Source organism: Podarcis filfolensis, assembly GCF_964270895.1.
Source record: "Podarcis filfolensis genome assembly, chromosome: 6".
Taxonomy (NCBI): Eukaryota; Metazoa; Chordata; class Lepidosauria; order Squamata; family Lacertidae; genus Podarcis; species Podarcis filfolensis.
In genome coordinates this window covers 21,053,118-21,067,225 of record NC_139609.1, presented here as the reverse complement: position 1 = coordinate 21,067,225, position 14,108 = coordinate 21,053,118, and the positions used below count along the sequence as shown (strand labels likewise).

General features: G+C 39.1%; 1 protein-coding gene and 1 long non-coding RNA gene across 13 annotated transcripts in view; both read left to right on the top strand.

Annotated features, from left to right (window-relative positions):
- The window catches only part of NTNG1 (netrin G1), a 207,033-nt gene that overhangs the window by 154,021 nt on the left and 38,904 nt on the right, over positions 1 to 14,108 (top strand). For 6 of the 12 annotated variants that reach the window (XM_083620474.1, XM_083620469.1, XM_083620476.1 and 3 more), the window contains exons 6-7: positions 9,293 to 9,358; positions 12,232 to 12,291. The exons of 4 other annotated variants lie outside the window; for them this stretch is intronic. In XM_083620474.1, coding sequence (XP_083476600.1) covers positions 9,293 to 9,358; positions 12,232 to 12,291 — 126 coding nt within the window. The remainder of the gene's footprint in view (positions 1 to 9,292; positions 9,359 to 12,231; positions 12,292 to 14,108) is intronic. 2 more of the 12 variants (XM_083620478.1, XM_083620471.1) reach the window with 1 other exon arrangement.
- Positions 3,910 to 7,295, top strand: LOC310765502. The gene is made up of 2 exons (XR_014549617.1): positions 3,910 to 4,040; positions 6,955 to 7,295. It is a non-coding gene; the product is annotated as an uncharacterized lncRNA (long non-coding RNA).

Here is a 14,108-nt window from a genome sequence, read left to right as displayed (position 1 = left end):
AACATGGTTTTAAAAATACGCTACAGTGGGATCTCAAGTTTGGGTACCTCTGCGCAAAAATGAAATCTTTTGCTCTGTGGAAAGGAGGATTCAGAAGTTTCCAAAGAGCTAATATTCAGAGACACTGAAAGATTTCCCTCCTGCCCACTCTTCTTTCAAGAGTGTTAGGGAAACCATTCTGGCCATAAACTACACTGAGATTTGCTACCAGAGTGTTTATTTTATCAGCCTTGCATAACCATTCACAGAAAGTTTCCTTTTTGTAGAACAGTGCCTACACCTGAGGTCTCCTGTCATGAGTAGAAAGTGGTACAGCCCAAGTAAAAAAGTTGTACCAAGTGATTCTGTTGCTGCCTGTGTAGGTTGACTCTTATTCCCTATCACGAAACATGACACAGCCACTAACTTAAGGCAGTTGTAAAAAGCGATTAAATAAACGCATAGAGGAAAAGCCTTCACTAGCTAATAGTTACGATGATTGCTAGTCGCTGTAACTCTCATGTCCTGCTTTTTCGATATCTCAAAGGCATCTGGCTGGCTACAAAGAGAAAGCTTGGACTACACAGACCTTTGGCCTGATTGAGCAGGTTTAGTCTTATGTTCCTGTACTTTAAGATGTATGAGATTATCTCTGAAGCATTGCAGGGGTTCTCATTGAAAGAAGAAATGGGAAGAAAACATCATTTCATTTCTGTGTTATCATATCTTCCAGCATTTCATGGATGAAAATAGGGACACCCTTGAGACTTGTAACACTCCTGTTCTCACATTCACCTCCCCTTTCTCACACACAAAAGTTGTCACACGTTGCTGAGGGCTCTTCCCTACCTCCTGTGCACCGTATTTAACTTCTCCTGACTCTAGCTTTTGCAGCAGTAAGCTGATCTTAACAGTTTCCTTTTTTTAAAAAAAGAAAAGAACAGAGAGAAAAGCAAGGCTTTTTAATACAATATTTACTCTCACACTGGATCTGGCTGTAGTCATTATAGAAGAACTACAATTCAAAACATATTCAGCAGCAAATGGTGGGCCAGAGTGGGAAATGGAATTAAACTCTTAAAGTAAAGAATTTTGTCTTCACTTTAAGACAAGTAAGAACCCAATCCTAGGCATGTTTTCCTAGCAAGTCCCTCTGAGTTATTTGGAGCATACTTCTGTATAAACACACCTAGGATTGGGCAGTAAGAAAAAATAAACTTGAATGTGGCCATGTGATATAGCTAGATGGTGTTATATTAGGAAAACCATACCCTATAATATATAATATGTCTATGGGGTGTTCTGCTATTATGCTATGCATTTTATATTTTTATGTTGCAAACCAACCAGTAATCGATGGGGATTATGATGCCCCAAAATGTTTTCAATGCAGGCCACTTTTTGAATTTCTGAACCCCAACCCTTCACAGCCATCTTTTTGGCAGGTGAGCTCAGAATATCCTTGCAGAGCTCTGCTGCTGCTGCGTGCATAACTTAAACTGATGATTGGGGCGCTACTAATCCAACACTGGTACTAGAAGAGAATTGGAATAGCACAATGCAGTGAACCACTGGTGGGGTGGGTGAGCGGTTAATGACAGGCCAGGCCAGGGACATCACTTGAAGCAGATTCAACTTACTCTGGTTTGCTTCCCATCCTCCTCCCTTGTACAGCAGACACTTAAGCAATTCTCAGACCCTGGGGTGCTGTGGGAAATTAAATGTGGCTAGACACAGCCACTGTGCTGCTTGGAACATTGCCCTAAAAATCAGGCAAGCCTTTCTGATGAAAAATAGCCCAACCAAAGGACAAGTTTCAGGTTCGTTCACAAGTGTGAACAGTAACCCAGTCCCTTGCTCCAAGCAAACAAAACAGAATGAGACAGAAAATGCATGTGCTGCCTAACTGTGAATAAAATCTCCCAAGAGGTTTGTGGAGAATATAAAGTATACATTAAAATTGTCATTAAAAATAAGAATTAATAGGGTTTTTTTTAAAAAAAAAGCAGTTGAAAATGAAGAGTGGACTTCACCATTGTACTGTTCTGAATGTTCAGGCTGCATGAGCATTTCAGCTTGCTAAACAGAATGATCCCCACTCTCTTATTTGCCCAAGTGGTGGAGCATCTCACGAACCCCCACCACAGAGGGAGGATGGGGAAAAGCCCCATTGTCCAATGAGAAGTCCTTGCACAGGGCTTCTGCTTATAGATCTCCTTAGTTGAATTTTGCCCATACTTATCAGCTAAAATAATGTCAACTTTAGGTCATGGTCTATCTTTACATTTGGGGGGGGGGTATCCTTAAGCGACTTACAAGTATCATACCATAAGTATTGCAATAAACGTTCAGAAAAGACTAAATATATTATTAAAATTTTGTAATGATTTGTTGGGTCTCTGGACCGTAATAAAGATTGATTATTATTAAAATGTCCACAGTTGGGCCTAAGGCAGGGGATGGAAGAGACACTGGGAGCTGCAGGTGTTGGGTTACAGCTCTCATCTGCCCCGACTATATGCCAAGCTGGCTGAAGCTGATGGGATTTGGGCTTCAACCTCTGGAGGACCACAGGGTTTCCCACCCCAGCCTAAGGCACACTGGTATGCAATTATACGTTTTACACAGTCCTCTGTCATGAAGGAGGGAGGCAGGCAGTTGGAATAGTTTAACAAATTTCCTGCTTCTCTCTTCTCGGTAAGCAGACCAGGAGTGGTTGCCTAGCAACCCCAGTGCTCACTTTCTTTCCCCGGAAGAGGCCTAAGGGCAGCAGCAATTAGTGTGACCAGATGAAGAGAAAGACGGGACTCCTGTGCTTTTAATAGGTGTGGAGAAGAGGGAATTTTAGCAGATGCAGCTTGTCAGATAGGGGTGAGGGAAAGTTACACCTGCTGGAAATCCCTCTCCTCTACCACCGCTAAAGGTACACAGGCCCTTTCCTCCGTTGCATCTGATCACTCTAGCAACAATCTGGTTCCTGAGGTTTGAGAGCCCACAGATTTCACATAGCTTTCTCTGAAAAAAACAAAGGGGTCACTCATTTCTTTGTACATGTGCCTTAGGGAAGCCCATCTGCCAGTAGTTTTCAGAGTTATCCACCTTGGTACTGGAGGAAGCAAACACGTATCAGATTAAAAAGATAGGTCACAGCTGGCGTTGCCAACTTGTAGCTGTGTTGTGGCTATGTCTTTAGCAGGTATTAGTGAGAATGTTTATCTCCATGCTATGAGAAGCATAGCTGTTGATTCCTCTATGGGCAAATTCCCCCCACCCCACCCCCTGTTCTGCCAGTGTAGGTTCTAGGGTCCAACTTAACTGTGGACAGGCCTGGGAACATATAACCAGGGCTTTTTTGTGACCCATTCAAAGGTTATGTAAGTGGATAGGTGTTTCCATATTTTCAGGGCCTGGGGACTGAATTTCAGTGGTGGGAGAAGTTAAACTCATAACTTCTAAGGCAGACAACCCCCATTTTTTTTAAGCTTTGCTAGGAGCTACGGGGGGGGCACCAATTTCTTCCCAGAATGCTGCTGAGGATGACACTATGTCATAATGAAACATTCTTCTGAGGCAATATTGGAAAATATAAATGGTGGAGGCCAGCCAACAAAACACAGCAAGAATCCTTGTAACTGCTCTTCCCACACTGCTGAACTTCTCCCTGATCGCCTGAAAGGCAAAAAGCAGAAGGGAGAGCCGCCCCCTTTCTTCCCCACACCCCTCAAAAATGGGTGAAAGTTCTCAAAGGTGAAAAAATCAGGAGAGCCAATCACAGATATCATGTGCTATGTATGTTTTGGCCATATAACATATTTAGTTGTCTAAAGATTCATCTTGTGCAGCACCACATGTCACTCACTACCAGTCATATCCCTCACTTTTATTATAGAAAAACATCATTTTGGTGCCAGTTTACTCTCACCTAGGCAAGGATCCAGCATGTGCTGCCCACCACCCTCAAACAAACACCAATTCATCAATTATGTTTGTGTCTCTGGCCATTTTTCAGCCAAGTGACTATGTGAACCACCCTTAAAAGTCTACATCTGTTCTTGGCTAAGGTAAGAACCAAGAATAATTAATTAATTCCATTAATTAGTGCAATGCCTATTGTGGAGAAAAAGGAGTGAATGGTGATTGGTTGGTTGATATGTGTTACATTATAGACACCTGTCTAGCAGACCATACCATGACCAAAACGTGCCATTAGCCCTGTTAAACATTCAGACCTTTCATCACATGCCAAATATTGTCTTGTTCATTCCTTTCTTCCATATATACAGAACAGATAGAAGAGGGAGTGGTATCGCATCCTCTGGCCTCATTCTGATCTCCATATCAGACCATCCAAGTGTCCCTATTTTCCAGGGACAGTCCCGGGCTTACAGAAGCCATCCCGGTTTCTGATTTGATCCTGGAATGTCCTGCTTTTCCTTAGGATGCCCCTATTTTCATCAGAGAAAGGTTGGAGAATTTTGGAGTTATGCAACCCCCGATCCAAGGAAATAAGTAACTTTACAAGCTTTAGAAGATATCTGAAGACAGCCCAGTATAAGGAAGTTTTTTAATGTTTTTATATATGTTAGAAGCCACCCAGAGTGGCTGTGGCAACCCAGTCAGACAGGAGGGGTATTTTATTATTATTATTATTATTATTATTATTATTATTATACGTTCCTATTTTCATCGGAGAAATGTTGGAGGGTATGCCGTATTTCAGGCTTCCTCAACCTCGGCCCTCCAGATGTTTTTGGCCTACAACTCCCATGATCCCTAGCTAGCAGGACCAGTGGTCAGGGATGATGGGAATTGTAGTCTCAAAACATCTGGAGGGCTGAGGTTGAGGAAGCCTGCCGTATTTTCAGTGGACTTTCAGTTTTGACCCACGAAGCCTAACACAGGTCACCAGCCATGTGCGATAATCCACTAGTGGCTCAGTAAATTTCCTGGTTTCGCTTCCAGCAAGGGGAAAAAATCACCATATATCATAGATGCATTTTGTTTAGCAAGTTGTATAGGTCTGACCCATGCTACTGATATCAAAATAACCATAAGAAATTCCCCAGAGGAGTGGGGCTGATACCGGTAAGCACAGTGAGCTAAGCATTTTATAAGAATATGCTTCCCCCACACTTTAAATAATTTGGAGTAACTGATAACATTATAGCTTACCTATTTTTGGTATGAAAGCTTGCGTTTGATTATTATTATTATTATTATTATTATTATTATTATTATTATTATTATATTTTGCATATGTTGTATATCCTGTATACATGTCATAATCAAAATAATGAAAAATAAATATTTACTAGCAACTATCACAGCACACTGTTCAGCATAAAGCCCAAAACATCATAATTAAGTATGAAAATGTTTTATATGGCATTGGGTGATTTTTTAAAAAAATCATCAGAATCTGAACATCTCTTTCAAAAAAACACAGCTGCTGAAGATAATTTTACAAAAGCAAAGCAAATCTTTGTCAGTACCTGACTGGTAAACTATGTGGGTACTTTTTGAATGTCATTTATTTATTAAGATTTATACACCACTTAATTATTATTATTAAAAACCCTCTAAGCAGTTCATAAAAAGATAAAATTAAGACAGACGTACGCCCATACTTTAAAACATACAAAAGTTAAAATGCTAAATCAGATTAAAAGTATCTCAACTTCATCTCTGGAAGAAATGTAATAGCATATAAATTTAATAAATAAAAAGTTCTGTCTTTGTGCATATCCACAACCCCTGCACTTTTTAATAATAAAAAAACAGCCCTTTGAGATCACCGGCTGCATTTTACAATTCAATATCTTTCTTCTCAGACTTACCTATACCCCTGCAGAGATCTCAGAACTATTATGTTATTTTCCTGCTGCTCAGGAAAAGAGAGTTCTTAACAAATTGCGGTAAATGAATGAGTGGCTATTATATGGCCTGGCTATTAAAGGATTCTGATTGAAGCCTGTTGAGAATGAGTCATCTTTTCCAGTTACCTAAAGACTTCACAGGCAGCCTCCAGAAGAATCTCTGAGTGACTCAGAAGTTTTCATCCCACTATTCAAGCATTTTTTTAAAAGCCAAATGTGCAGAGATTGGGTAGTGTTCATGCTGTATCCAGCCACAAATTGGAAAAAAAATGAAAAGCTCAATGCCTAGAATGAGGGCCATATTTGTCATAGGGGGGAAAAATGTAATAATTGATATACTGGCGGTGGAACAAGGCTTAAAAATAATTCAAGGTTCAGCCCAGTGGAAGTAGCTTCAATCTAAAGCTGAACAGGCTCTGTACCATTATTATTTTTAAAGGAAGATGCTTGAAGGATCCAGTAGTTGAAGTAGGAGAGGGGAGGAGCAGATCAAAATAGGCTGAGAATGTAACAGGATGTGACTAATAAAGATATCTCTAAGAACCTCTGAAATCTAGTTCTCATGGATAAAGGGGTAGATACCAAAACCCTCTTCAGTGAGATGTGGGGGTTTTTTTGTGGCATCACAAGGTTGGAGGAGGAGATATTAGACAGTTCAAAGGTCAAATGTGACCAAGACTGCAACTCTAAATAAACGTATAAGGAATAAGACCCACTGAACCCAGGAGGACTTATTTCTGGAGTCATGCATAAGATTGCATTGCACGACTGAAGATTAACAGCCAAAGCAATCCAAACCCAGGGCCAGAAGCCAGAAAGGTTTTAATGAGAGGTTATTATAATGTTGTATTGATTGCCTTTTAATGTATTTTATTGATTGCACACCACTTTGTGAGGCAATTGGCCTACAAAGTAGTATAGAATTTATTTTTTTACATAAATGGCCAGAGCAAAACAGGGAGTGGGGAAAGCTTTTTTTTTTCATATATATACCGTGTGTGTGTGTGTGTGTGTGTGTGTGTGTGTGTGTGTGTGTACACACACACACACACACACACACACACACACACACATTCTTTATATATATTTGCTGTGCCAGCTCCAGACTGGTGAAGATGTGGAACTCAAGAATCAAGCCCCTTAGGTGAACCACAGGCTATGGATACATTGATTACTGATATTCCACTCCAAAAGCCACCAGCACCTCATATACCAGGCTGCAGCAGAGTCTCATCAGCACCAGTGGCACTCTTCACTGGTGGAGAAAAACTTGAGCTCCATCCCCATTCAACCACCAACAGAGAGGCTTAGAACTGCACTCTCAAAAAATTGCTGTTACGCAATTAATCCACTAGATCGGAGTAGGCAACCTGATGTTCTGAACTTCACCTGATAAGTGTGTATAATGAACAAATTATTGCCGGGGTTTTGTTTTGTTTTTTAAAGAAAAGACTGGGGCAGAGCTCTGCCATGTTGCACATGACATTAAACTATTGAGTCTATTTAATAGAATAGCAGGGGGTGCACAAAATAGCTTGATTTCTTCATTAAAATTGGTGGAACCGGTTGCTTTGCACAAGGAACAAACGTAGCAGTAGCCTGCCATGTTGATCAGTAGTCCAAAATAATATCCAAACATTCCACCCTGCAACTTGCCCCTTTCCAAAGCAGAAACAATGCACAATTCATCAAGGTGTCAAGTCTTATAACTGAGAACCATGCACACATAAGTCAGATCTCTTGCCTTTAAAGAGGAAGCCGATTACAGTGTGAGGATTAGGGGTGGTGGGGAGGAAGCATATGAAATATGGTTACAGAAAATCCTACCCTCACAAAAATGCTGTAACTTCTCTAGTTGATAAATGTCCCAAACATGTTGAAATGCAATAAAACATTAGATTTATTATTATTTCACATTAAGCAAAATTTTATTTCATTGGTGCTTCTTTCCTGTGATTTTTGTTGTCGTTAGCATGAGTGAAATAAGACACATAATGGGAATGTTTTAATGAAGAAAGAGAGACACACTACTGCAGCTAAAGGACAGCTGTGGAGGACATATTTTCTAATTCTGCCAGGGGAATGCGGAAAAAGAGATTGTGTGTGTGCCTGTGTTTGTAATGCACACACTCACATATATAGAAGGTGATTCTAATGGGTCTACTCTGAGTTTGACCAGCATTCGATATCACAAATATATGTGTGTAGATACTAACCAAGTAAGGCAGATGACCAGTTAGGAATCCTTTTTAACATGTAGCAGTTCTGATTACACTGAAATAAATCAGAATTACCAGGCAATACTTAGAATTAATGCTAAGGACATTAAAAAAAATCCTTTGCTAATTCTCATCAGAAAGCAAAATAGTGATCAACAAGTTCATAGAAACTTAGTGATTATTTCTGCTATCACATAAGCATTTTTTTCCCTTTAGTTGCTTTCTGCATATATAGTTCGCTGGATATGATAAGAAATCAAGTGAATTCATTCTCTAGAAACCCCAGTCTACTTATTTTTAAACCTTTTGCTATAATTTTTGAAAAAACACGTCTGGCTTTGTCTAGCTTCCAAGAGCACGGAGGAGCAAAAATTATGTAAAATGCCTTTGCTATCCTAGGCTCATACTCTAATTTTATATTTAGAGTATGGCTTTAAATAGGAAGTGTTGATAATTTGTTGATTTGCTTCACTACTAGGTGTGGTTGCAGGCAAAATGGAAGTGTATGTTTGTAGGGTTCTTGTTAAGACTGGTCCACATCACTTGGATGACTAGAACAATGAATGGGCCATCATCACAGATGTGTTGTTTATATGCCAAATAATAAGTAGCAGTGTTATCAACGTTAGTCAGAGTCATCTTTCTTTGGACTGGCGTCTTTGGCATGTATGCCTAGTATGTTCACCCATGTAATTGTTTATAACAATATCATTTGATGTGTGCAACTAGCAAGTTAGCCAGAGATATAAGTGTTCCCGAGGAATCATCAAACATGGCACAAATCAATAAGCAGAGCCTATCCTCCCCTCCACTGCCCCATCTACCATCCCTAAACATCATCCTTGACAGATGAGTGTCTAGTTTTACCCCAGTTATCCAGTGCCCCTTCCTGTAATACATATTTTAACATCAAAATTGGTAATGTTAGATTATAAAAGCTGAAATGTCTCTCTCGCTCTCTCTCTCACACACACACACAAACAAACACGTGCACACAAAAGATGTAAATGTCCATTCAATGTTTTGGGAATCATCAATTGCTTGTTCTTGTTCAATGTGGCCTTGATGTATTGTCCAAGTGTGTCATTGACAAAGTCCAGTAATGGATGTTTGTGCTTTATGTTTTTCTCCATACACGTCTGTTTAGAAATAAAACAAATAAAAAATATCTATCAGCAGATGTAAATAACAAATCCTGATTTTTCCTGATATATGCAGCTCCTCCAAAGTTTGATAGGATATGGCCGAATATATCTTCCCTTGGGGTTTCTAACCCAAATCAAGGTAGGATTCTGTAAAATTCCTACTGGTCTATACTTTTAACTGCTTTCATAGAATCTGAGATGATGGCAAAAAGGACAAAACACATTTTTTCCTCTCTTGGGACTAATAAAAAAGTATACTGTCCAAAAACAACTTCTGGGAATTATCATAAAAATGAATCTTACATGAAAAGGCTTTATATAACATGTACAGATCTTCCTCACCAAAGTTATAAGCGCTTTTATAGCTTAAATTGAATATGAGTCCCTGGAGAAGACTGGAATTGTATAGGCATCAAGGTTTGCATGATAAATAAGTTTTGAGAATTTTTGAGTGCCAGAGATTTCTTTTGTCTCCATCAAATCATTTCTTAATGTCTCTCTCTTCTGCTTTGTTTTCTTAATTGAAATGAATGTTATTTCGGTTGGTATTCAGAGCTGAGGCTGCATTGAGACAGACTTATGGTGGTGGTAGCAACAGTATTCTCAGGGAATTTCTTTGAACAATGCAGCATCTTCAAAAAGCTGGAGTTTTCTCTTCTCCATTCCCCACCCCCCCGCCAAGAGGTCAAGTCACACTGTAGGTTGCTTCCCATATCCCGTATCCTTTTTTGTGTGCTTAAAGTATTACATTTCCACTAGCACTGACAGCAATATTTCTTTCTGAAATCCCTAGTGCACAAGTTTCACATCTGAATTCCAGTGACATTCACTCACACACACACACACACACACACTTACTGTCAGACTGTGGCCTGATGATTATTCTGGGAGTGGAGAATGGAGTGTGGTTTAAAAAAATAAAGACAATGAAGAACATATATAGTTAAAATGCTATCATTTTAAACGTTTGTTCTCCTGCGGAGCTTTTACGCAGCAAATTCATTCAGTCAGGTGTAAACGCGTTCATTATATCACATGGAATTATCTTGTTTTCCCTCTTTAAAAGCAAATAATATTGGTCTACAGCTTGCCATCGTTATACACAGGATGTTCCTTTTAAACTCTAATGAATACAGATGGAGGAGGAAATGAGCAAAAGAGGATCCAGGAAATAGCTTCTAAGCTAAAACAAAATGTATTAGCAATTTGTTGGAGAGCTAGATTGGAATGAATGCAGTCCTAGCCCTTGATCATAGTGATGAAATTGAGCCTGCCCTAGATACATACATTACTAACAGCTAGAATTGCCTTAATCATGGAATCCATATTATATTTTACAAGTTTCTTCAAATGTCCCTTGAAGAGGTTACAGTAACCGATCTTTCCTCTACAGCTCTCCATCAAGATTGACACTGAATTTGAGAGCACATTATTTATTTTGTATTTCACAAGCAATTGTCTATTGATGGCATTGAGTGAATTAAGATTCACTTAGCATGTCTAATGGATTTTGTTATTTAACAAATTAATTGCAAAGGGTCTTGGGTTTCAACGTAACTTCCCACTGAATCTTGAGCAATGCAGCATTAAGCACTGAGAGGTCAAGCATCAGCTATGATGCTCAGGTAATGGTGTAAAATGGGAACAGAACTATCCTCATATAGGGAATAGTTTGCAAATGGTTGTGTGACTAGCTTAGCCCATTAGCAGTTTGTCAGAAAGCAACAGTTACAATTACAATTGCTTATGATAAAGTAGGACGGTCTAAGCATCAAACAACTAAAAAAGTATGTAATACTCTCTCTCTCTCTCTCTCACTCACACACACATACACACACACACACACACACACACACACACAATGGCCAATACTGTTGAAGCTGACAGCCCTGATTGTTTGTTTACCACAGGGTTCCGCAAACTTTGGTCTCCAGCTGTTTTGGACTACAACTCCCATCATCCCTAGCTGGCAAGACCAGTGGTAGGGGATGATGTGAATTGTAGTCCAAAAACAGCTGGAGACCGAAATTTCAGAATCCCCGGTTTAGCAGGAGGAAGGAGGCATCTGACTGAATTAGCCCCATACCCCTCCACTACCAATAGATCTGTTGCCATCAGAACATGTAGCACTGATTACATTTTAGACCACTTATATTTGATGTACAAGCATCTCACATACACATTTGTAACACTACAGTTAGGGGTCTTAGATACCCCTCCCCCCCCAGCCTGTTGTATTGCAGGTTGTCAATCCATGTGCAGATTCCTGTTACTGAATATCTAACTGCAACGGTGGCTGAGTTTTTATCAATAGTATTTCTCAGACTGGTGAATGGCACTATTTAGTGGAAAGAAACTCCAATGAAAATCCACATTACATATTTTTACATGCATAGCTGTCAACTTTTCCCTTTTTTTAAGGGAAAATCCTATTAGGAATAAGGGAATTTCCCTTTTAAAAAGGGAAACGTTGACAGCTATGTTTACATGGCTGTTAATTTGTATATATTTTTTTAAAAATTATATATGGATGTTTTATGATGGGCTATATTTGTAATGCCTAATAAAGGTTTGGCAAAGTAAGTTATTGAATATCTCTTGATCAGGGCATGGAAGTACAGGAGAAGTTATGTTATGAAAAAGGAACTGAGAAATCCCAACAACATATTTTGTGTGTGTGTGTGTGTGTGTGTTCAGGGTTTTAATTAACTTTATATTTATAGTAGTGAGGGTTCTCTGAGGTCACCTGTTTAAGCCAGAATACCTAACTCCTTAGATAAACCTGTTTTATTTTACAAATATATCATACATAAATATCCACATCCAGTATTACCAATAGTGCAATCCTGTACATGTCTATGCAAAAGAAACTCCCATTTAGTTCAAAATATTTACTCCCATGTGAGTTTATATAGGGCTGCAACAAATTCATCTTAGGTTCTGTTTGGTTTTTTAAACTTGTGCCTATATGACAATTTCCTAATCTACTCTTCATTTTTTAAACCTATCCAGTTGCTCCAAAATTAGCTTTGTCTACTGTTTCTTCTGTTCAAGTTGCAAACCACAAAAGAGGTAGGAATTCTTGCATTCATACAGTGGTTTCCTAGCGTTTGTCCTGTGTTGTGTAACAGATTGCACTGTATGAATCTGGAATAACTGTGATGTGGTGTCTAGTATCATCCCATTAGTGAGCACAAATGAAAGAATTAAGCATTGCTAAGGACATGAACCACAAAAGGGGCACATAAAAATGATTCCTAGGCTGTGTCATGTTTGTAAGTCACCAGGGATATATTACTGATGAGCAGCCACTATACACACACACACACACACACACACACTAAAATAAAATCACAGCAATCATATTTTTGACAGAATTTATTATGAATGATATTGTAGCTGTTGGGGGGGGGGGAGAATGTCCTCTAGATTGTGTTACTAATTTGATACAGTAAATGAGAAACTATAATCCAGTAAAGTACAGGCAAGTGAATCATGCAGAATTGATTCCATTATATGCCTTTGACAAACAAAACAATCACTGGGCAGTAGCCAGCTAAGCAGTTCTACTAGCACAAGGACTTTTAACTGCACAGTAGAACTTCCCCACCTTCCCATCTCTCCACACAACCCCTAAATCTGCTCGGGAGAGTTAGCGGAACCCCTGAACCGATTGAAGGGTTTGAGAGAGAAGAGAATGCAGTTAAAAGTCCTTGTGGAACTGTTCAGTTGCACTTGAATGTTATAGCCAATATATAACATCCATTCCCTGACCCCCACCCCGCAGTGAAACTTTCTCACACCTTTTATGGAAACATGGGGTACAGTCCACCAAAAATTATTCTCACACAAAGTACATTGAAATGAATCGTTGCATCATTTTTTTTTGGTAGCTACATTTTTTTTCAGTGGAGTTTAACTGATGTGAGCAGTATTGCACCATACACACAGTAAACTGCACTCATCTTTTTGGGAAGTTGCTTGAGCACCCTCGGTTGTTTTGCTTAAGCAGAATCGTGTGTTTTTTCCTTGAATTTTGCTTTAAGCAAAATTTGGTAGAAATTCTAGTCTTGAACTTCCTGGTGAACCGGCTGCATCCATCGGATTCCATGTGCCCTGATATGGTTTCAATATTTTATCAAAATAATGGAATTATATTGACATTTTAAAAGCATAGCACAATTGCCTTGACAGCTCCCAGACAGTATGCCCCAGCTGAGCATCTGTCATTTATAGACCAGAACTATTTTTGCTATTTTTCACTTCTCAATTTTATTTGTTTAAGCATGTGAACAACACATTGCAATATTTGTGTAAGCCAAGCTATTGTTCTCAATATGTCCTTAGTCATGGGATGAGAGTTGCCAAGGCATATGGGCTGATTAAAACAACAACAACAACCCTTGACCTTTGTTTTGCCCCAGGGGATGGATAAATGACCTACACTATGAACCTGGATTATTTCTAATGTAGAAATTTTAAGCTGATAATGAAAAATATATTTGTTTCCATATTTATATTGTGCAAGAGAAGAATAAGAAAGTTTGATATAGCGTGGGGACAGTGGCTTTAAAATGTTTTTTATATCATCATAGGATAGTGTTACTACAATGGTAGCAAGAAATGGAAATGTTCGTTTTTGGGGATTTCCTTCCATTGAGCATTTTCAAGCCCTCCATTGCTGCTTCAGCCGCTAAGCACAACCAAAAACAGAAGAGGTGGTTCTTCTATAGGAATAACAAAGTATTAAAAGAAGGGAAAGGAGGAACAATATTGCAAGGGATTTATTGCACCTGTAACTTAGTAAAGTGTAACCCTTTGGGAAGTGAGGGCCATAGTCTGCTTTGTCCCTGAGCAGCTGCTGCAGTGGACTGAATGTTATATCTCTG